At 45.8% G+C, this 21793-nt stretch overlaps 2 protein-coding genes across 2 annotated transcripts; one reads left to right on the top strand and one right to left on the bottom strand.

The window, feature by feature from the left end:
• Window positions 1-201: 201 nt before the first annotated feature.
• Window positions 202-12067, bottom strand: si:dkey-103i16.6 (uncharacterized protein LOC557125 homolog). Its single transcript, XM_062546922.1, has 8 exons — window positions 11831-12067; window positions 5436-5670; window positions 4982-5185; window positions 4361-4593; window positions 3058-3158; window positions 2783-2944; window positions 2054-2266; window positions 202-1469 (listed from the first exon to the last, which is right to left on the bottom strand). Exons 2-8 carry the CDS (start codon window positions 5660-5662, stop codon window positions 1287-1289), a joined length of 1323 nt encoding a protein of 440 aa, XP_062402906.1. The 5' UTR covers window positions 5663-5670; window positions 11831-12067; the 3' UTR covers window positions 202-1286.
• Window positions 12068-14755: 2688 nt separating this feature from the next.
• tmem263 (transmembrane protein 263) lies at window positions 14756-19923 on the top strand. The gene is made up of 3 exons (XM_062547834.1): window positions 14756-15010; window positions 16317-16384; window positions 18094-19923. Exons 2-3 carry the CDS (start codon window positions 16324-16326, stop codon window positions 18390-18392), a joined length of 360 nt encoding a protein of 119 aa, XP_062403818.1. The 5' UTR covers window positions 14756-15010; window positions 16317-16323; the 3' UTR covers window positions 18393-19923.
• The last annotated feature ends 1870 nt before the right edge of the window (window positions 19924-21793 follow it).

Raw genomic sequence — 21793 nt, 5'->3', positions numbered from 1 at the left:
AACCACACAAAGGCAGATGTTATTACAAACCTATGTACCATGACTAGCCTCAAACCATTGTATTGGTAAAATAATTGCTGGTAGGATTCCTTCACACAATTGTACATTTATGAAGGCATGCCACTGCCAGTGGCCTAAAAGTAGCTTCTATTGTGCAGTATTGAATTACGCAAACAACATGACACACATTCACAGTTCTCATTAAAACTTTTTATTGCTATTTATTAAACTGAGAAACTTCAATACAAATACATAACATAAAGACTACTACTCGTGCTTGTACTGTATACCATCAACAACTGAATCATTACACTTGTAAAAATTGTAAAAACAATTGTACATGCAAAAGTTTTACAGTGATTTAAGCAGCTTGTCCATAAATGTAGACACACAGAGTGAGGGGATGGAGTATGCACTGGTTCTGGAAGGGTCTTGTCCTGTCCAGTCCAGTCCATGTCTTTATACACCGTGGACCACTGGAATGCACAGCACGGCCACTTAATGTGTTTTTAACCCGAAAAACTCCACAGAACACTATGTACACACAGCCTGTGCAAAATTGAATAATTGCATTCTTGAATGACAAACCATGCAAAGAAAAGTCTCCTCTCTAAACACACACACACACACACACACACACACACACACACACACACACACACACACACACAGCAGGATATTGGGGTTCTTTGTTGCACTACGGAGACATTTATTAGCGTAGAGGAGGGAACCCCCCTGCCTGGCCTCCTCAGTGGCATTATAAGGAGTGAACACACACACACACACACACTCAGGGGCTCTTGCCTCCCATACTAATTTCGCATGGTTTGCTCAGAGCTAGGTTTAGCTCCCCATTTCAGCCTTTCTCCCCAAGCCAAACTCAACACACACACACACACACACACACAAAACCCTAATGTCTAACAGGAACACACACACACACACAAAACCCTAATGTCTAACAGGAGGAGAAATGGCTTAAGCCCAAAAGAGAAAAGTTGCCCTCTGTGTGGATGGATGCGGTTCATTATTGCAATGGCTTAGCAAACACACGGAGGCGTCCGGCTCTGACTCTGACACCAACTAAGCGAACACATGACTAACAATAAAAACAGATCAAAACCGCTGGACTCTGACAACATAAGAGCAGATTCACCAATGCTAATAAGTAAGTGCCATGTTTCTGTTTACCTTCCAAACATGTTATCATTGGCCTTCCACTACACACACAGGACTCTGGATGAACACTGGTGTGAATACTGTGTGTGTGTGTGTGTGTGTGTGTGTTAGTTACTAGGCCCAGAGGACTCGGTGCTCATGCTGTCTGTCTCGGAGGCGTCGGACTCCTCGCTGCCGGAGCGCGCCCCGCTGGAGGCGTTGGGCCGTCTGGCGGGGGGGCCGTCCACCTCCTCTCTCCTCCCCGGCGCTGCCTGCTGCTCCATGGCACTGGTCACCCGCTGGGGGGCAAACTGCAAGAGAGGGGGTCAGGGGTCAAACTCACAGGCTCATAAGTGAACCACTGTGGTTCTTTAGGAACAGCTTGGAGAACCTTTGAGTTAACTCAGAAATATAACTTTGACTTTAGAAGTCAGTGTACCCTTTTCAGTTGGGATGCTACTGTAAGTTTCTCTGAGTCTACTGGGCAGAGGGTTCTTTAGGAGCAAAACAGAGAACCTTTGAGATAACTCAGAAATATAACTTTTGACTTTAGAAGTCAGTGTACCCTTTTCAGTTGGGATGCTAAGTCTCTCTGAGTCTACTGGGCAGAGGGTTCTTTAGGAACAGCACGGAGAACCTTTGAGTTAACTCAGAAATATAACTTTTGACTTTAGAAGTCAGTGTACCCTTTTCAGTTGGGATGCTAGAGTGATGTGTCACAACTCAGTTGGATACGATTAGCATTTCAGGGTAATTTGTTTTGTTGCAGCAGCTGTACAGTATGTTAAATTTGAGCCTGTCTGCAGCATTCCGTCTCCATTCTATTGCAGCAGAGCAGGGTGGTCATGGCATGCAGAGCTAGGAGAGCAGGTCAGCCGGTGAGTGTGGGACATACCCGGTTCTCCTGACTCCACATGAGCTCCTGGATCTCCTGGTGCCAGCCCAGGACCTGGGCCAGTTTGCTGACCGACTCGCTCAGATCTCCGAGCTCCATGTAGTCTCCGCGGCGCAGCGGGCGGCGCTCGAACGTCCCCACCGCGTTCCGGTTGAGCAGCAGCCGCGGTACCGTCGAACGCACCGTATTCACCAGGCTGGCAAACGGCTCAATCTGCACACGCAACGACACGGGAGTCATTCTCTCATACATTCATCATGCATTTCTGTGATTAGAGCACCAGTGATATTTAAGCAATAAGGCCCTAGAGGCTGTGCTTTACACTGTATAATCGAATAGCTAAGGGGCGTTGTTAGGCACTAAATGCGGTCAAGGTGTGTGTTTATCGTGATGTATACAACGGCATCGAACGCGATTCAGCCAATCATAATCAAGGACCGGAACTATCCGTTTTAGAATATCCAATTTAATGCTTAGCATGAGAGATTCCAAATCTGTTCTGTTACTAACACTGGAGGAAGTTAAATACCTGGTCTGCTGTAAAAGCATTGCTTTATTAGCCATGTTGCTTTCAATTTTAAATTTCACTGAGAATCACTTTCTATTTCCAACCTGCACCCTTGGACATGAATAACTAGTGTCATTACTACAGTACTGCTGCCTGTGTCAGTAGACAAGCAGTCTGGGGGGATTACGAAGAATTCCAAATCTTGACCTCTGACCCCTCACCTGTAAAGAGGTGCCCATGACCATGAGGAGGTCGGCCTTGGGGAAGTCGCTGGTGTGCTGGAAGTACTTCTGTGGCAGGTCCTCCCCAAAGAACACCACGTCAGGCTTCACCGTGGCCTGGCAGAAGGAGCACGTGGGGACGCTGCCACACATGATGGCTCTCTGGGGACGAGGAGCGCAGAGAGATCAGCGTCCGCAGTGACGTGTCAAGTGTGTCGTGCATACGGTGGGTGCCCACGGGCCGAGGGCCGAGGGCCGGGGAGGACATACAGTACCTTGGCCTCCTCGGATGGATACGGCGTGTAGCACAAATGGCACGACGCCGTGTCGAAGCTGCCATGGGCCTCCACCAGCTTGTCCTCTGGGATGCCACACACTGCAGACGCACATCATTAGACAGAATTAGACCAATCAACATTAGCTTAATTAATGCACGTGCCTGCATTAAAAACAAAACAGAATCATGGGTGGAATGCACTGCGTGATTTCCGCAGTACACAGTAGCTGCGTTTCCATTGACCATTAAATTGCGCAAATTAAGAGTTGCGAAAAGAAATGTGCTTAATGGAAACCATAGATATATATATTGTCAATATATATATCTATGAATGGAAACACACACATTTCGAAAAAACTCACATGTTTCGATAAAAAGTTTTTGCGCTCGGGTGAGGTGGTATTTCGAGCGTATCGAAATTTGTATATTTCGCAAAACTGCAATGGAAACACTTTTTTCGCATCGGACGAGTCACGTGATCCAACAACCGGATGTTAGGAGGAACGAAACCGACGAAGAAGACTGCCGACAGGAAGTGGCACCGGGAGAATAATGTAAAAAAATAATATTTTTTTCATTAAAAGTGGCTTGTGTCATTCTAAAATGTTGAATCCACAGCTGTGAACTTGCCGACAACACTTTCTCTAAAACGCTGCATAGGCTACGCAACTGCTCAACTAGTTTTGTTTACCCATAGCAACAACGTTGTTATGCTTTGCTGGTTTAACGTGATGAGAACGGTGCTGAAAGAAATCTAGATTCTAGTTTTAGAAACTAATCAACTGGGCTGATCTACGAAATATTCCACTGACATGGCTGTGACATGATTTAAGCATGATTTAAGCATAGGCCTACTACAACAAACTCCTGTGAAATATGTCATTTTTAATTTTATGTTTCTGCCCCACCAACAGGTAGGCCTCCTCCGCTGATGGCTTATAGCCTAATGACTGATAATCAGCGTGCCGTGGTGGCAATTTGAATGCATTTAGTGTAGGCTAAATCCCTATGGCTAAATCTGGGTAATGTTGATAACCACCATGTCTCCTAATGACTTACAGCACGCGAGAATACACGAGATTTTAATTTAGTTAGGCGAATGTAATGGAAACACCGCAATTGCGAAAATTGTGATATTCGACATTAAGACAATAGCGACAAAGTTTTTGCGCATATTTGTAATGGAAACGCAGCTAGTGACGTCTTCAGACCGCCCTCTTGGAAGTCTTCCACAGGGCTAATGAGCCTGACAGGCCACAGTCTAGAGTCTAGACAACAGGAGTGGAAGAGAGCTCACTCACTGCGCTCCAGGCCGTCGATGTTCTGTGTGTACATGCGCAGCAGCAGGCCCTTCTGGTGCAGCATGCGGATGAAGTAGTGCACGTAGTTGGGCCGGTGGTGGCCCGGGTACAGCGCCTTGGCCAGCGAGAAGAACGGCCGCGGGTCGTTGGAGAAGTAGTCGATGTTGAAGATGGCCTCTGGGTAAGGGATGTCGTACTTTTCCAAGTTGGCGTACAGACCAGTCCCAGGTGTCCTGCAGTACCACGGAACACAGTCATGTTTCAGACATTGGCAAGTGCTTTTCATGATTAAATAACCAACCAGTAGTTCGTCAAACCACAGCTTGATTTAAGCAAGCCCTAACTGATTTTGGAAATCGGAGGGATACCCAATAGATGTCCACAATATTACACTTTCTAATTACTACACTGAGACCCAGCCGGATTCTAGCACTCCAGGACTAACAGCCTTATTTAACTATGAGGAGTCATATCATACACTTGATTGGACCAGTGATCAATAGCGTTATTTAACTATGAGGAGTCATATCATACACTTGATTGGACCAGTGATCAATAGCGTTATTTAACTATGAGGAGTCATATCATACACTTGATTGGACCAGTGATCAAGTCCCCCACCTGAAGTCTGGGATCCCGCTGGCCGTGCTGATACCAGCCCCTGCCACCACCACGATGTTTTTCAGCCGGCCGAGCTTGATGAGACGGGCTATGGTGCCCAGGCCACTTTTTGGGGCTGAGGGAGGGACGGAGAGAGAAGCACCGGGGGGGGCGCCAACGTCTGCAAGAATGCCACCGGTACCCGTCTTGGGGGGCCTCCCTCGGCTGAAACAAAACGCCAGAGATCACATGATCACCACCGACACTCATCTCTGCAGAGTTGCCAATGGTAGGCAGCGGGAGGCATCAGGCAATGGTCTTAACGGGATTAACAAAGAAAATGTTAGATAATAAACTACAATACTTCAGGGTATGCCTCATGTCTATCACATTAGACAACGTAGATGTCTGCCGATAATATTATAATAATCTTTAGTGTCTAATATTGGACACTAGAGAGCCAGGGGGTCCTCACCGAGCTATTGAGGCCTGCTGTTCATTCACACTCATCAGGCTGAGGTCCTGAACGAGCCCTGTGTCTGACGGTCTGCCACCTGGGTGGGCCTGAGGGCCTGAGCTGGTTCCTGAAGCCTGGGACTGGAGTAAGTCTGTCTGCCTGGAATGGGTGGAGGAACTGCGGGTGACTCTGCTGAGAGCAGGCTGGGTGGATCTCTTGTCCCTGGATGACTTGGCCTTGCTCATATCTCCACCTGTTGGTAGGAATACTGTGTACATTAGTGTCTATACACTGAATCAAAATACAATTCATGGATAAAATCATAATAACAATAAAAAAAAAAAATTGCTTCCAAAAATGAATGGATTCCAAGACCAAGATGATACGTCACAATTCAAGCTGTGCTGTGTAATATCAAAACTCTCATTCAGTATTTCTCAGATCCTATTCTGTAATAGCTCCTAATTTTCTTGGAGCCATTTTCTCAGCATGTCTGATTGACTCCCCTTTCATTATTTGCAGGCCTCCTTGGATCACTCAGCCGTTTCCCACCCTTTTCTTCCCCGGTCGCCTCCTCCTCCCCCATCCCTGAGCCCCCTCAGCCATATTTAAAAGCACTTACATTAAAATCATTGGGCCACTTCTTTGTGTCCTGTGGCTTTAGTCTGTGAGAAGCTGCGATGTTTTAAAACTGTCACCGCACAAACAAAAGCTAATGGTTGCAATATATTAGCGTTTGCCCCCCCAACCCATCGCAGTCCCCGCCACCCCCCACCCTGGCCACCTCCTCTTGGCCAGCTATGCTAATACTGCCCACAGCTGTGGCAGCTTTATGGCCCAAAGGTGGTGGTGGGGGCGAGGGCACGCTAGACTGACTGTGTGTCAACAAACCCAGCTGGAGCAGAAAGGAGGAAGCCCCCGAGATGGCCCCTGGAAAAGCATTTGATAAGTAGAGAGAAGAGAGAGAGGGAGGGAGAGAGAGATAGAGATAGATACAGAGAGAGAGAGGGAGGGAGGGAGAGAGGGCACAAGCCATGAAAAGGAGGAAGAGGGAGAAAAAGAAAGAAGGCGAGGGGGTGGGGAGTGAAGGATATAGCAGCAGAGTTCAATAAGAAAAGGGTGACAGCTGAGGAGGAGGAGAGAGGAGGGAAGTGGAGAGGCATGCAAGAGGAGAAGAGAGGATCAGGGACAAGAGAGAGAGAGAGAGGACAGGGAGTGAAGAGAGAGAGAGAGAAAGAGAGAGTGAGGCAGAGAGAGGAGAGAAGATAATGTTGTTCCACAGGGTTTCAAACACTTCCATCTACGGAATGCGAGAGAAGGAACACAGAAAAAAAGAGAGAGAATAATTATACAAGGACAAGGAAGGAAAGAGTGGTGGAGCCAGGACTGAAAGACACCAAGCAAAATAAGGAGGAGGGACCTGTGTGTGTGTAGAGGACAGACCTCCATACAAAACAATACAAAAACAGGCCGGCCCAGTGGCATGTCAGACCCATAAGCCATTCCTCTCAGAGAGGCTCCTCTTCAGCATGGGAGCCCTGGGGGGCCAGCGGGGAGGAGTGGGGGGGGGAGTGGGGAGGAGTGAGGAGGCCAGTCGGGAGGAGTGGGGCCATAAGCCCGCTTAGAGACGGGCCCCAGAGACCACTTCCCATGCCAGCCATCGCTGGGGCATGGGCCTGAGACATGAGACATGTACATTACAGTTGCAGCCCTTTCAGAGAATGTGGGATCATGATCCTGATCACGACGACACGCAATGATCAGTACTGCTTGCAATCTACTTCTCAAATGACCGGTAGGCAAATCTATTACCGTAGTTCTGTATTGGTAAGTCGATTAGAAAAATGATTAGATTCTTCATTGACACTGGGCTTGAAGTCATGTAGAACTATTAAAAGATCATGGGGAGGGGGGGGGGGGTGAGGGGGGGTGAGCTGGGGGAGTTGTGCTCTTTGTGTCACCGCTACTCTCAGGCACACTGCTGGGAACTGCCTATAAATCACAGCATAGCTTATTAAGGCCTGGGCTGCCATGGGGGGGCATGGGGGGGCATGGCCCCACACTCACCCCTCCACAACACAACAACACAGGCATGGGTCACAGATAGATACGACCTGGGTTCAGACAGACACCTGTGCGGCATCACACACACACACACACACACACACACACACACACACACACACACACACACACACACACACGAGATTCCACTTATTGTAGACAAATGATGGGACTCACTGAGCCTGTTGTGATTGGAGGTGATAAACTAAGCAACACAGGCCCCTGGTCAACCAGGCAGGTTAATTACACACATTACTCAAAAGTGCAAAAGCCAGCAGCTAAACCCCAATCATCTTCACACCACCGCTCTTCACCCAGATAGTGGAAGAGCCTGGTTCTGTGAGGAATTCCATACAGGGGAATGCTGACCTGGATTGTTGGCTTTTCCAAAAACAATCTGTGGGCTACGGATGGAGATGGCTGTGATGGTGGTGATGGGGTGACGGGGGTGAGCTGGCCCTTGTCCGCTACTAAACAGAGACTTCACCAAATCTGCTGTGCAGACAGGGAAAAACCAACATGGTCACCGGGGTTACCGAAACCATGGTGGTGGTGATCGTGGTTGGGGGGGGGGGGGGGGGGGGGCATAGCAACAGTGTGTGGGCAATGGAATGAGGGGCCACTGGTCAGCTGGACTCCCTCCATCAGCACAGCTTAGCTTCCCCATTAGCAGCAATTAGCTGTGCTCAAGGCCACAGCCTCGAAGATGGGAACGACGTCATGCTCTCAACGTTTCGTCAACCGACCGGTCAGACCAGCGAGATCCTACGAGTCTCTCTTGAGGCAAACTCTAAGAAGCTGAGTTTGTAAGTGTAACAGTAGGCTACATCATGGGAAATCTGTGCAGTTAGTGTGAAGCTTCAGAGGGCGCTGGTCCAGGTCGTTGTTACCCAATAAGGATTGTCCAGGAGGCCTTTCCTCATCATGGCAAGTCTTCAAGCTCCACTTATGGCCTGGTCAGACTATACGATTGTTTTGTCGCTCACGATTGTCGTTTACGATCTACCATGTCACACTATACGATTTTAGAACCATGAAAACCTCTCTGCGTCTTGGTCGGGAGAGTGGCCACATACACCGAAAGCATCGGTCGCGTCATACGACTCCCGTCAAATTTCTGACAAGCCAGACTTTTTGCAAAACGTCGTGAACGACAAATAGCAAGCCGTGAATCATGTCACATTATAAGATTCACTCCGCGTTCGATGTCGTGCCCGACCATTTGAAATCGGATACAACGCTGTAAACTTGTCGGTCACCACAAATTCGGGCCAAAATCGTGTAATCTGACCAGGCCAATAGCCCTCTCCACCAGCCTGAGGTCCACCTCCACCTCCACACCCACTACACCAGCCTGAGGTCCACCTCCACCTCCACCTCCACCTCCACACCCACTACGTCCTCCCTCAGACCACCAGGGGTGCTACTGGCCCCTCTGGGGGGAGGGGGGGGACTACTGTAATCTAATTAGAGCTGCCTCACAATGCCGCGTGCCGCCTCACTGCTCTCCGTAGCCCACCCCCACCACACACACACACCCACACACACCCACCCACACACACACACCCACACACACCCACACACACACACACACACACACACACACACACACACACACACACACACACACACACACACACACACACACACACACACACACACACACACACACACACACACACACACACACACAAAGCTGCTCTAATCCCTTTGTGTGACATCTTTTCCAGCCAAACATCCCTCCCCGACCAGAGACCCTCTCCAGCCAGCCAGCCAGCCAACCAACCAGGCCCGGATAGCTGACGGACCAAAGGGAGCTCGGGCTCCACCAGGCCTCCCAGCAGCACTGCCTCCCGACTGGGGAGGGAGAGCAGCCGGACACCCTGCTGAGACCCAAGGCTCTCAGGCCAAACAAGAGTGACGACGGACTCTCCAGCGCCGCTGACGCGGCTGATGAAAAGACAAAGAAGAAAGAGAGAAAGAGATGAAAGGAGGGGAGAGGAGCGGATGTTAACCCTCTTTCTGCTCTCTCACTCGTTCGCTCTGAGTGTACTCGGCTTTTGGCCCGGCGGGACTCGGTGGTCCAGCCACTCTCTGATCTCTGCTGCCCCCTGTGCAAGTTCTGGGCTCAGCATGCCGGTCGTCAAGGAGACCACTTGAGCACTTGTGGAGAGCCCACAGGCCAGTTCCTCTGTCTCCTCCCCTCCACTAATGACATATCACTTAGTGTGCCATCTTTGGTGGATACAATTGATACAATGCAACTAATTTGTGATGAATATATTGTTTGTTCAAAGGGAAAGTGTGTGTGTGTGTGTGTGAGAGAGGGAGAGAAAGAGTGTCAGAGAGAGAGAGAGAGAGAGAACACATAGGCCGACTGCTGTTGCCAACAGCAACTAATAACTGTCCCCACAGTTGCTACTCCTACACACATAGGGATTTATGTGTCCTCTCTTGTTCAGAGTGGAAAAGAGAAATGTTTATTTAGGTTCAGGGGTCCTTTCAAGAGTGGTAATCTCTGATTAAGACACATACAGCAATAAACGTTGATATTTTAGATGGCTTCAATGATATTATCAACTAATGGTGCAAGATAAATGTGAGTAGGCCTATCTACAGATTTTTCAAACTAAAGATTTAAATGTAAAGTAACAAAAATGCTGATAGTGATACTAGATTATAACATTATCACAGTTTGTTCCGGGTGATGCATTATAATGACTCATCCTTCCAACAACCTGAGCCAGCTGTAAAAAGATTACACATGGGCAGATTATAATAGTTGTCACATATGTAGTGGTACCAAACTTTCACTGAGGTGGAATTATACTGCTCCCTTGTGGGGAACATAGCACTATGGTTCAGCTGAGATCCTACAGCTGAGTTCTACAAAGACACAAATGTATTTGCTATTCCTACTCTCTACTGTGCAAAATCATATGTGCTGTGTCCTTGATGGGATGACAGGAGTGGCAACCCAAACGGTCTGCCTTTTCAATCAACAGGCTTTTCTGAAAAAAAAAAAAAAAAATACTACAAAAATACTCAGCATAACAGGTCACTTGTCTGACCCGGTACACCAAAGTTACCTGGTGCAATACTAGACATTCTGAAAATGGAGTGTGGTAATGGCAGAGGGTGCATGGTTGTTAACATATTGTTGCTTTAAGTGGGCCCAAAGGCAACCCCAAGAGGACAGAGGAGAAATAGGAAGGTATGGACCAGACATTAATAACAGGCTTTTCCTGTGAACATAAATAAATATACAGCACAACAGCACTACGGGAGGAAACTATAGACAAAATCCTTCAAAACAAATCCAGCAAACAAATGCTGCATCATTGAGATCACACACAACACACAACCCCCCCCCCCCCCCCACACACACACACACACACACACACACACACACACACACGTATCATCATGTCTGGCTATTGGTATATCATTTTGGTGATGATGACGAGCTATTTGACGTCTTAAGAACAAAACATATTGGAAGTGCATAGTGTTTAGTTACTCCACTTTAACGTGAATCACTCGATATATTGCTAGAGTCTATCCAAAGTATTGCCTTTTTGCCTATTTCAAATCAACTAAACTCCGACTTGTCTGCACCTCCTAGTGCTCTGTGACGTAAGCTTGTGTGAAAGAATTGAACATTTTCGTTAGCCATTCAACCAAACGGTGCAATTAGTCTGTCAAACAATTACCTAATCACAAACCATATGCCACAAATCTTGACTAGGCTATTCTACTTGACATATGCATTTTGCATACAACTGTAGGCTACCGAGTAGGCCTAAACAAATAGAACACTCATGACTTGAGAATAGGCTATACTCATACTGCCACCTTATGGTCTCGTCGCATTTTACAGATATATCGAGCAACCAAATAAAAAACGCTACATTGTTGGCTATTCTCTATAACTGTACAGAGGTTATTTAATTACAGTAGCCTAGGCCTAACCGATGTCATGTAGGTCGCCCAATTGGCAGATAACCCATAGGGCTGGCTAGGCATGGTGAGGTCATTAGCCTATCCCATAAGTTGTAGACAATTAACCCCATCCCAATTATAGCTTAGGCCCTCTTTATTAGCGATTGTTAAATTCAACTATAATAAGGGCAAATATCATTAGTATGAAAGTCTATGTTCTCGCAGAACTGGCTTTTTTTTGCAGTTAGCTACGTCATGAAATGACAGGAAATATTCTTTGGAGGTGGTCTGCGAAATTCGGGTTCTTTTCCCAATATCCACATTATGTAAAACGTGATGGTTTAGAGCGACGAGTGGCGATATCGTTGCATGCTACGATAGTATTCAAAGATGATCGTTCACCTTACCTGCTACTACTTCAGGGACCCTGCCTGGATGTTGATAAAGTGCAACCGCGAGTGTCTCCGCTCAGCGAAGCAGCACTTGTGTTTTTACATCAAATATCGGATTGTGGCGCTTTCAGCAGTCATTACATTGTTACTCCGCACACGAACATGGCTTGATATTAAAAAGATACATTAAATCAGTTTCTATGTTAGCTTGTATTTCAGAGCAACATGTTACAGCCTCTAGCAAAGAGGAAGTACGTCACTTTGTCATTTTAGTGCGGGAAAATGGTCCCGTTTTTCTCGGTTGTCAACAGAATTCACCCAAGCCCACAGCTGGTAGGCTGGTACTCTCACTCATCCCGCCAAAATCTGCCGTCAGTCATTAAACTTGCCAGAATTGGACGTGGTGTATTGTATCAATAATTAGGCCAAATTGTTGTGTAGGCTACCAAACAGTGTAGCTGTCAAATCCTGGCCTAGCCCAAAAAGCAAGAAGAAGCAAGAGTAGCCTCGCCTTGGACTAATCTGAACAACAACGAACCACCTGTGAACCACTGCCGCTCCTCTACTCAGTAGCCTAGGCCCCAAGGCTAGGCTGGTTATAGGCTATAAGGCTATTCCGTTTATGTTCAGGACTCTTGCTAACATGTTTCTATTCTTTTATAAATTAATCTACACTAATAGGCCTAGTCATAATGTCCGTGCAATAGCTTCTGCAGATTTGTGCAGTAGCCTATTTGTTATTGGATATTATGTTAAAATGTTGTTACCTATTGGAAATATCCAATTTACACAAATATTCAGACATTTTACTTTATGCTTTGGTAATGCCAGTCTGAAGTCTTTCTGGAAATTATTCTTCCATACTTTGGCACACCTTTATTTTGGAAGTTTCTCTCAGACTCCATCCATTTCTGTTAGGCTATATCCTATAGGCTACACATTTCCTTGAAAATGTCATCAGGTCAAGGGAAGATATGAAGAAGAATTCAGACTTTGGAAAAGACTATAATGCTAAGAGAATCTAACTTTTTCTTGCAAGCTTTTGGTTGTCGTCTTTGCCTCAGTCGACGAGTCTCCCAAGAACCTCCCCACAGTCACCCTGTTGACAGTATCAGTGGGGCCGGCGATGATGTCTGATGTCCTCCACATGCCACTGTGAATATCGGCCAAATAGTCTTCATCTTTGTTTAATCAAATAAAGGATTTAGCTCCTTGTGGTATGATAGTCGTTCGGGTACTTATGTTGTGGCAAACACAGTCATTACCCTTTTAGTAAGGAATGTCTTCTGTTTGGCTGCAGCTCTACGAAAAGGCCTGATCAAGGTTCTCACAGCTTCACAAAGGCACTGTGATTTCATTAACTGTTGGCCTCGTTACCTGTCTGGCTTCTTCACCCCAGGCTCATCGCTCAGGCTGGCCTGGTTGACCAGTTCTAAGCAGACATGATGTGTGCTTTTTCCTGAACTCGATTGAGCACAGGTGGAACACGACAGAAAGGCTACTTCAGTAAAGGTACACAACATAACAGAAAGGCTACTTCAATAAAGTCCTCCATATGCAGTTTTCACAAATTCAAAGATATTTTATTAATATTTTACAGCAACCTCTCTCTCACCCCGTTGTAACCAGAGTTAGGCTAGGGCAGTGGATCTCAAACTTTTTCTGTCATTCTCCACTTTGGAGGTGGGGAGTTTTCAAGCTCCACTCGACTCAATCACCAAGCAAAAATGGTCAAGTTCAAACATTATTGTAATTTTGATTTCACATTACATATCCAATCTCAGTCCCCTGGAGCTGTTGGTGCTTTAATTTATATGCTGGTCTGTTTATGACGTTTTTTGTGTGGCTGTCAGTGTCTTCCGTGTCAAAAATAGGGGGGAATGAAGATACATGGAAAGACAAATTTCTCCTGCTTGTGTCCCACCTGTCTCTATTCCCCAGTCCTCACTAGTGAGGAACTTTGAGAATCCACCTGTCATGTCTCCTCCCCACACCTTGAGAACCACTAAGCCAACTGGTTATTCATCATTTCAGTTGTCAGAGGTCAATTTGTAAATTATGTTTTAAGATTAGGTAAGATGATAAGATGAGAAAATACTAGGATTTTGACTGTCACAACAACACTGTGGATGTAAACAAATAGCCTACAAAAGTAAAATACAGTAAGAAAAAAAGATTTAAGTCACATCAGTCAGTGGTCAGTCACATCACATCGGCAAAGAGGTGAGGAGTTACGGTCTGATGACCACTGTAAAGAATGAACCTCTGTGTCTCCTTCAAAAGAACATTTGAAGGGGATTAGCCAGCACCTGAAAAGTAGGCCTACTCTTCAGCTCAACAAGTCTATCATTTAAGGGATGAGAGGTGGTGTTCACAGGATGCTCATCAGCTTTTGGGCTTGTCATAGGGGAACATCTTGATGTCAGCTCCCATCTAGTGGCTACACTTTCACAAACACAACATGTTCAACTATTCTGTTAACTTACTCGTCATTCTTACATTGAAAAAAAAAAATTTTTTTCCAGAATATTTTTGTCAATATCAATGCATGGCATATAGCTTGATTTAACATTTGAGAACAAAGGATATGCCCAGCATGCCTCTAAATGGTGTAGGAGTTCACCCCATTTACATGCTTGGCTGGTCTGACCAGGATAGGCTGAGTCGAGGTGCCCTCTGTGGTCTTTGCTCGTTCGAAGAACATGAAAAGCAAAAATGTTGCCTATTATTTAATTGTGTTGGCCTATATCAAGGCCTACTACATTTGAGAAGCCATACAAGTAGTACGAATTAGGCTAATGGCTCTTAATTTCTGAAAATGTATTTCACACCGAGTTACCAGAGTTTATGGCCAACTCATCGATGCACAGGCGTTGACGGTGAAATTGTCGATGTGTAGCACCGTACTGACTGTAAAACGTCACTTCCCTTCTATGTGTCTTCTTCGGTACACGTTCAAAGGCACAAAGTGGGACGCCACGTAGCCTACACATTACGCAAAGATAGATCAAACTTTGGAAGAAGGATTCTCGAAGAAGACTTTCTCTGCTGACCTTTGTTTCTGAAAGTTTTACAAGGATTGGATACATTTAAGGGGAGGGGAGATTATTGCAAGCACTGCTAGTTGTTCAAAGTTGTTCCAGCGGAAGACAATTGGATCACGTCAGTCGAGCGCAAAAGTTGTTTGATACAGTGGTAAGTAAAAGCCTTTGAACTGCTAATGTATTGCATTCTTTTTGCGTCTAGAAAATCGAATATGACCGACATGCTTTACGTGCGTCTCCGTGTCATCGGAACCGCTTAAAGCCTTCACACATTATTGCTTTTATCAATGTTGCCGCCCTCTTATCGTGTTATTTTCTGTAACGATGATACTGGCAACACAGTAACTATAATGCTCTAAGATCAGAATGTTATTTCTCAGAAAGGGCCTGTGTAGGCCAGCACCATGCACAAATCCTAAAGTGTGATTTTAAGCTGGGAAAGTTTTTCCTATGCTCATGTTAGGCCTGTGCCATCTTTGCCTACGTAAGTAACATGTCACGCTCACATCATCAGTTGGCTATTACACTTTTGTCTATGGATCCAAGTCAAGCTAATGCAATGATAAGTGGCTACTTATAGCCTACTTTTTTTTACTTTCGCCAAGTTGTTTTCATTATGTAGACGGGTGTTTACTTAGGACTTGCCACGTCATTGACCACCACGTGTATTTTGTTAGAATAGTCAAGACGATGTTTTGTCAGCTACAGTTTCTTTTTTTAACGTTACAACGTTTTTAATCAGAAGCATTTTACGACATGCCAACACTCTGACTCATGTGAATATCAGCTGCTCTAGCTGTGATTCTACTACCCTGTGGTGATGTCAGCCGACTGTTAAAGCCTGTAGAGTTTGCTACGTGTTAGTTAGTCCTTCAATATTTTCAAGTCTGCAACTGGAGTCAATACAAGTCCGTAGGCCTACTTGAGGTCTTCAGAGTAAACTACATGTAAATTACATTAACTTTCTTCTCAGATACTACTGTACCTATTCATAGAGTTTTATTATAAAATCACACTTTATGAATTAACATTACTACTCAATAAATTCTGCATATGCAGAATGTATTCAGAAGTGTTCCTGATGACTTAAATGTCAGCCTTAGTCATACCAAGCCTGTCATTATTGTAGTATTTTTAAAACCCGAGCTATTAGATCTGTACGCATGGGGAACAAACTGGTCCACCTCGTTTGTGTTTGTGTTTGAGCATATAGAGCACGCCCTGGCCGCTCTTGTGCCAGCCTTGCCTCAGGGCCTGTCAGCCCTCCTTGCCCTTCTCGTACCACACCTGGGTGGTGGGAAACTCAGGGTCAGACTCGCCTAATTCATTAACTTTTTCTGAAACATTCGCAGGTCAAGGTTGATGCAGTAAAAAGCCTTAATCATAATTTCAAGATGTTGTAAAATCCTGGTTTCAGGCATTTGTGAGTAACTTACATGGTTGCTGTTTATTTGCAGAAGGAAAATGAGCCAAACATCTGAACAGCAGCAGCAGGATGAAGCGTGCCTCCAAGGTGAACCTGGCGGTAAGCGTTTAGGACGATCTGATCCACTTTGCCAAAGGTTTGCCCTTTTAGGTGGGGCGGTTCATTTGATGTGAGACATGATGTGAGTAAGTCAAACTGATGTTTAAACTGAAAGGCAGGCTCATAGCCCCTCTGAACCAACAATTTGGGCATGTGGTATGATGCTTGTCTAGTGGGTAGGGATTTGACCTTCCAAGTGGAACAGGAGATAGTTGTGTGTTCAATCCCAGGAAGTAGCAGCATTGTGCTTCTGAGCAAGGCACATAACGCCTGAGTTGCTCCAGGCGGACTGTTCGTATAGTTAGGTAACTGTACTGTATGTCCTGATGACTATGAGTGTCAGTTGAATGACAGACAGTCTAAAAATAAAATAATGGTCAGTGCAGCCACGGATTACCATCAATAAAGGTGCCAATTAGCTGATGTTTGGGGCTTACACTTATTTGCAATAAATACAATAACTTAACAAAATCCTATAGTTGTTAATACTGACTGATCAGCACTGATTCCTGATTCCTGTGCCCAGCCAATTGTTGTCAAATAGCCAGTTTGTTATTTACCAGCAAGTGGTCAAATAGTCACAAATGATCAAGAAACAGGCTCTCGAGGTGAGACGTGATTGAGAGTGGCCACATGGTGGTGCTCTTTAGCTGCTGTGGGCTTGTCAGCGGCCCACAGACATGCCCCTGCTTGTAACTCGTGGATAGCCATGTCGTTAGAGGAATGACAGCTATGTGTGTCATCTTGGTGTGTTGAATTTTGGGTTTTGAACCACACTGTAAAAAGGTTGTAGAGTTCCCCTTGGTTTTATGAAAAGAATGTGCCTTGGGATTGGTGGAGTCACATCGTCAAGATTTCTCTGCTGTTAGCGCAGTGCACAAAGCATGCATGTTCAATGTACTTTTCAAGGATTTGGATGTTCAGGTTGTGTTGTTGTTTCATCAAGTCCTGCAGCATGACAGTGACTCCATATTATCAACCAGGCACTAAATGGAATGATTTTCAATTCACTTTGGTTCATTGTGTGCAAAATCATTATTTTTCCGTTCCTATTCCAGTGTTCTATGCCTCTCCTCTAAATAGTAACCGGTTAGAAAGTTATAGAAGAACGGTTAATAACGTTCCTTTACAAATGTCATTGCCTGTACAAATTGATTAATGGCAGGTGGCACAATAGCATGAGATTGTTTTCTGCCCTACAGCCTTAGCTTAGCACAGAGCACATCAGACATCAACACTGTGTCTGAATTCAAGTGTGGGCTGACATTTGAAAGTAGGCAATTAGCCTATAGTATATAAAACTAGATCTTCAGAAATATTGGAGCTGAACTTTAGGCACAGAAGGCATGCTTGCTTTAAGCCCACAAAGAAAGTTTCATTGGAATTATAAACACAGTTATTAACCGGTTATCTAAAACTGAAAATAGTATTTTCAATCCACAACGAGTGAAATTGGTTTTGTTCCCATTTGCGGTTATGTTTGTCCAAAAATTTGTTTCTGGTTTTTGTTTTCATTCTTCGAACCGTTTCTAATTCCTGTTATCATTTGTGCAACTCTTTTCTGTAGAACATCATGTTTGATAGACATGAAAAAGAAAAAGCTGTTGATTAAATAATGAAGTCACCGTTATGAAGGAATTCTCTCTCTCTCTCTCTTTCTCTCTCTCTCTCTCTCTCTGTCTCTCTGTCACGTTCTGTTAACTCCCCAGATGCCAGTAAGGACCATCCTCAACCTCAGGCTGGCATGGCATGGCGAGTAGCTGGTGGGCTATTCAGCGTCACCAAGGGTGCTGTCGGAGCCACAGTGGGAGGCGTCGCCTGGATCGGCGGCAAGAGCCTGGATCTGACCAAGACTGCGGTCACCTCTGTGGCAGCCGTCCCAGCCATGGGGGTGGGCCTCGTCAAAGGGGGTGTGTCTGCCGTTGCCGGCGGTGTGTCCGCAGTCGGTTCGGCCGTCGCCAGCAAAGTTCCTGGCGGAGGAGGAAAGAAGAAGGACAAGTCCGATTGAGCTGCCCGGCCGTGAGCGGTGGATATGAGAACTTTGAGGAAACTGCAGGGTTTTGCTGTTTTGTTTTTGTGGTGGGGTTTTGAATGGCCTGGACCATGAGTGTGTGTGTGTGCACCTCAACACCCAACACCATGTCTTTGTATAGGGGTCTTCTGTCCCACAGCGCAGGAGCCCCCTGTATTTGCCTGTAATAACCAGCGCCTCAGACTGTTGGAGCATTTCATTGAGTGCTGTTGTATTTTAAGCCAAAGCGTTCTTTGGAAACAGTGCCATCTTCCAAACATCATTGTAAAAAAGTATTGAACGAGCCTTTTGTTGTTGTTGTTGTTGTTGTTGTTGTTGTGGTGGTTGATGGTGATGATGAGCACCATTTCATTTCCCTGTGCGTGAAGAGTATCATACATACATATATATCTTTTGTCTCTGTCTCTGATGTGCTGTCCTGTGGACTCCAGCTCAGCCGGCTCATGCTGTAGGCGTGTGCTCCAGGTGACGGGTGGGTCTCTGAAATCAGACCCAACTTTGGGCTCCCTCTTGGGAGCGAACTCGGGAGGCGGCTGCCCGGTAGGAAGTGATGGCCGCTCTCCATCTTCCTGATTGATTCTGTGGCGGAGGTTGCTGACGGGGTGTCTGCCCGGCCCCCGCAGAGCGCCCTGCTGCCCGCACCCTCAGGGCGGGCAACCCCTCCGCGTGTCTCCGAAAAGCACCACTCAAGTGCTGACAGACGGAGTCAAACTCTTGCCTTTTGTTGGCTCTTATCCATAGCCACATTCACAGACATTCTGTACCAGTGAACTATAGTACTCCTTGCTGTTTTCCTCCCACCAGAAATTGAGAAAAAGGATTTTAGTCAGACAGTCCCAGTATGAATTAGACTGTTATCAGTAGCCATGCCGAATATCTCCTTGTCCCCTGAGCTCTTGAACGCAGCATTATGTTTGCTTGGGGACTAAGACGTTACACAAGGGAGAGCTCTGTGCAAATTGGACTAATTTTCTTGGCAGAGATGATAACTAGTTTGAAGTTCTGTAGTGACCTAAATGCTTTTCCAGTTCAATCAAGGATGAGACTGACAAATATCAGAGAGCCTGTTCTTTGTCTGTATTCTACAAATAATTGTACGTACACTTTTAAAAAGCCAAAGAACATGATGGTTTAATCACATGAATCAACAATACTGTTGTTGGCAGTTGAAATTACATATATTTTCATAATTTGAACACTGCCGGCAACACGTTTGTATTTTGTTAGGAATTATATTTGATAGTGTTTTTTTTTTCTTTTTTTCTGCATTTTGATGTCTGTATTCTTAAACCTTGAAACATCCTCTTGCAGTGGGAAAGAAATGACCTTTCAGTGGAAAAGAGGGATGTGTCTGATTGTGTAGAGTGAAAGGAGGAGAGCGCAGCCAATGGAAGCCACTGGCCTCTGCAGCTGATGTACACAAGGGCTTTCATATGAAGATGTGAAAGGTGGACTCTTGCGAAATACTGTTCCTGTGCCTCAGTGAAATAAAACATTGTAAAATGAAGCACACTGTCAGCCTGTTTATCGGCGTCTTACATTTATCTTAAGTCTTGTTTTATTTGTCTCTTTTTTTAATCATATTTTTATCAGATGTGATTAATCCCAGATGATTTCTTGAGTGCTGTACTGTATGTACAGTAGGCTAGAAGAACAGTCTGCCTTGATATATACATATAAATAACAGCATCGGAACCATTGAAATGAGTCAGAAAAAGGAGGCACTTCCTTCCTTTTGTTTGTGTTCTGTGTTGGTTTGGAGCCCTGAGTGAATAGTGATGGGTGCAGTGGGTGAGGCAGGTCTAGGTGCAGTAGCAGAGGGGGAGAGGGAGCTGTGGAGGTGAGGCAGGGCTCGGTGCAGTAGCAGAGGGGGAGAGGGAGCTGTGGCGGTGAGGCGGTGTGGTTCTGATGGATGCCCGAGCTCCAGCAGGGCTACAGGCTTCAGTCACTCTCCATCAGCCTGAGCAGCGCAAGGTCGGCCCCGGCCACCGGTGTCCAGGGGACGGGGTCCGCTTCAGTCTGTCACCTCCTGGAACAGCCTCATCCCTCACGCTGTCCTGTCCGCAGCTGCGCCGCTCCCGGGGACGTGCCGCTCGGGCACAGGTGCTGGACGCACCGAGTGGAAGGATCGGTCGGCCAGCTCGGTGAGGGGATTCCAAACAACAATCCGGCCCTTTTAATTCTTCAACTATAGCAGCGTCAGTGGCCATATCAATAACTCCTTTCATGGAAGAAATGTTTTTTATGAGTGAGTGTGCGTCACTGTGTGTAGAGTGGGGAGGGGTAGAAGTATAATTTACATACTTTTGTTCATTCCCGCTGAAGTGAACATGTCTTGTAGTATTGATCAAATTTGACAAAGAGTGTGAGATTGGGGTACCTTGAGGGAGCTCACTCAATACAGTCTTGAGTCTTCCCCTGTTCTTCATATCCGTCACTATCCGCAGGCTTTCTCATCGCCGGGTTTGTGCCTGAGTGTGAGTCAGACGGCCATTGAAAAAACAGATACTGGAAAACATTAGCACACTACAGTGACTCTCCGAGCGCTCTGCTCTGCACTGTTGCTTTGCACAGATGATGAGATTATCCAGCATGGCTGGCTACAGCTTGACTATAGAGGGATTCTCCTCTAGAAGTGGTTCCACTCAACACCAAATGCTGTTGGTGGATCCTGGAGAACAGAGAAGTTTGTTTTTCCTGAGGACTGATGCTATTCTTGTTGGTATACACAACAGTTCTTTGCTCTGTATGGGTAAGAGCATTATTCTGTGTGATAATGCCCTCACCCAAGTCATTTACATTAATCAGAAAGGGGCAATTGCTCTGTCGCTAGTTTGGAGTTTAACACGGTTTTAAACTCGGTGGTGACGCAAGAAGTCACGTGACGACTTAAGCTCCATTGCTGTGTCATAAGCACCTGCGGTTTAACCTGCTGCTGCGTTTTACCTTGATCTCAATTGCTGTGTCTTCAAGGAAATTTCAATCACCCACTAGAGGGCGCATTTAATGCGTGTTAGTCTAATCTCGGAAAGGACATGGTTTAGCGGTAGACTAAACCATAGTTTGCAGGATAGCAAGATAGGTGACAGCTTACGCGTCATAAACCGACACATACACACACTGTTGGCTAGTTTGGACTTATTACACAGTAGGCTACAATAAAGGCTACAAGATAGCAGTTGCTTAAGTTGGCAAATGCCTAACTACAAATAATGTACAAAGAACCAGTAGGCCTATTCGTAAAATAGCCTAACGCACGGTAGATCGTACCATCAACACTCGATTATGGTCTTTATTTAGGCTACTTAGGCTGCGCAAAGCATTTATTTGAGGCAGACTTCCAGGCAAGAACTTTTGTTACATGCGTTTTATTGTGA

Source organism: Sardina pilchardus, chromosome 10 (assembly GCF_963854185.1).
Source record: "Sardina pilchardus chromosome 10, fSarPil1.1, whole genome shotgun sequence".
NCBI lineage: Eukaryota > Metazoa > Chordata > Actinopteri > Clupeiformes > Clupeidae > Sardina > Sardina pilchardus.
The sequence above is the reverse complement of the archived record's forward strand: the minus strand, read 5'-3'. Positions and strand labels throughout refer to the sequence as shown.

Excerpts from the sequence above, each read along its gene's own strand:
- si:dkey-103i16.6 (XM_062546922.1), bottom strand. The coding sequence starts at position 5,662 with ATGAGCAAGGCCAAGTCATCCAGGGACAAGAGATCCACCCAGCCTGCT. Across the intron at positions 4,594-4,981 it reads AGCGGGATCCCAGACTTCAG|GACACCTGGGACTGGTCTGT; the intron begins GTGGGGGACTTG and ends GTGGTACTGCAG. Across the intron at positions 3,159-4,360 it reads CATCGACGGCCTGGAGCGCA|TGTGTGGCATCCCAGAGGAC; the intron begins GTGAGTGAGCTC and ends GTGCGTCTGCAG.
- tmem263 (XM_062547834.1), top strand. The coding sequence starts at position 16,324 with ATGAGCCAAACATCTGAACAGCAGCAGCAGGATGAAGCGTGCCTCCAA. Across the intron at positions 16,385-18,093 it reads CCTCCAAGGTGAACCTGGCG|ATGCCAGTAAGGACCATCCT; the intron begins GTAAGCGTTTAG and ends TTAACTCCCCAG.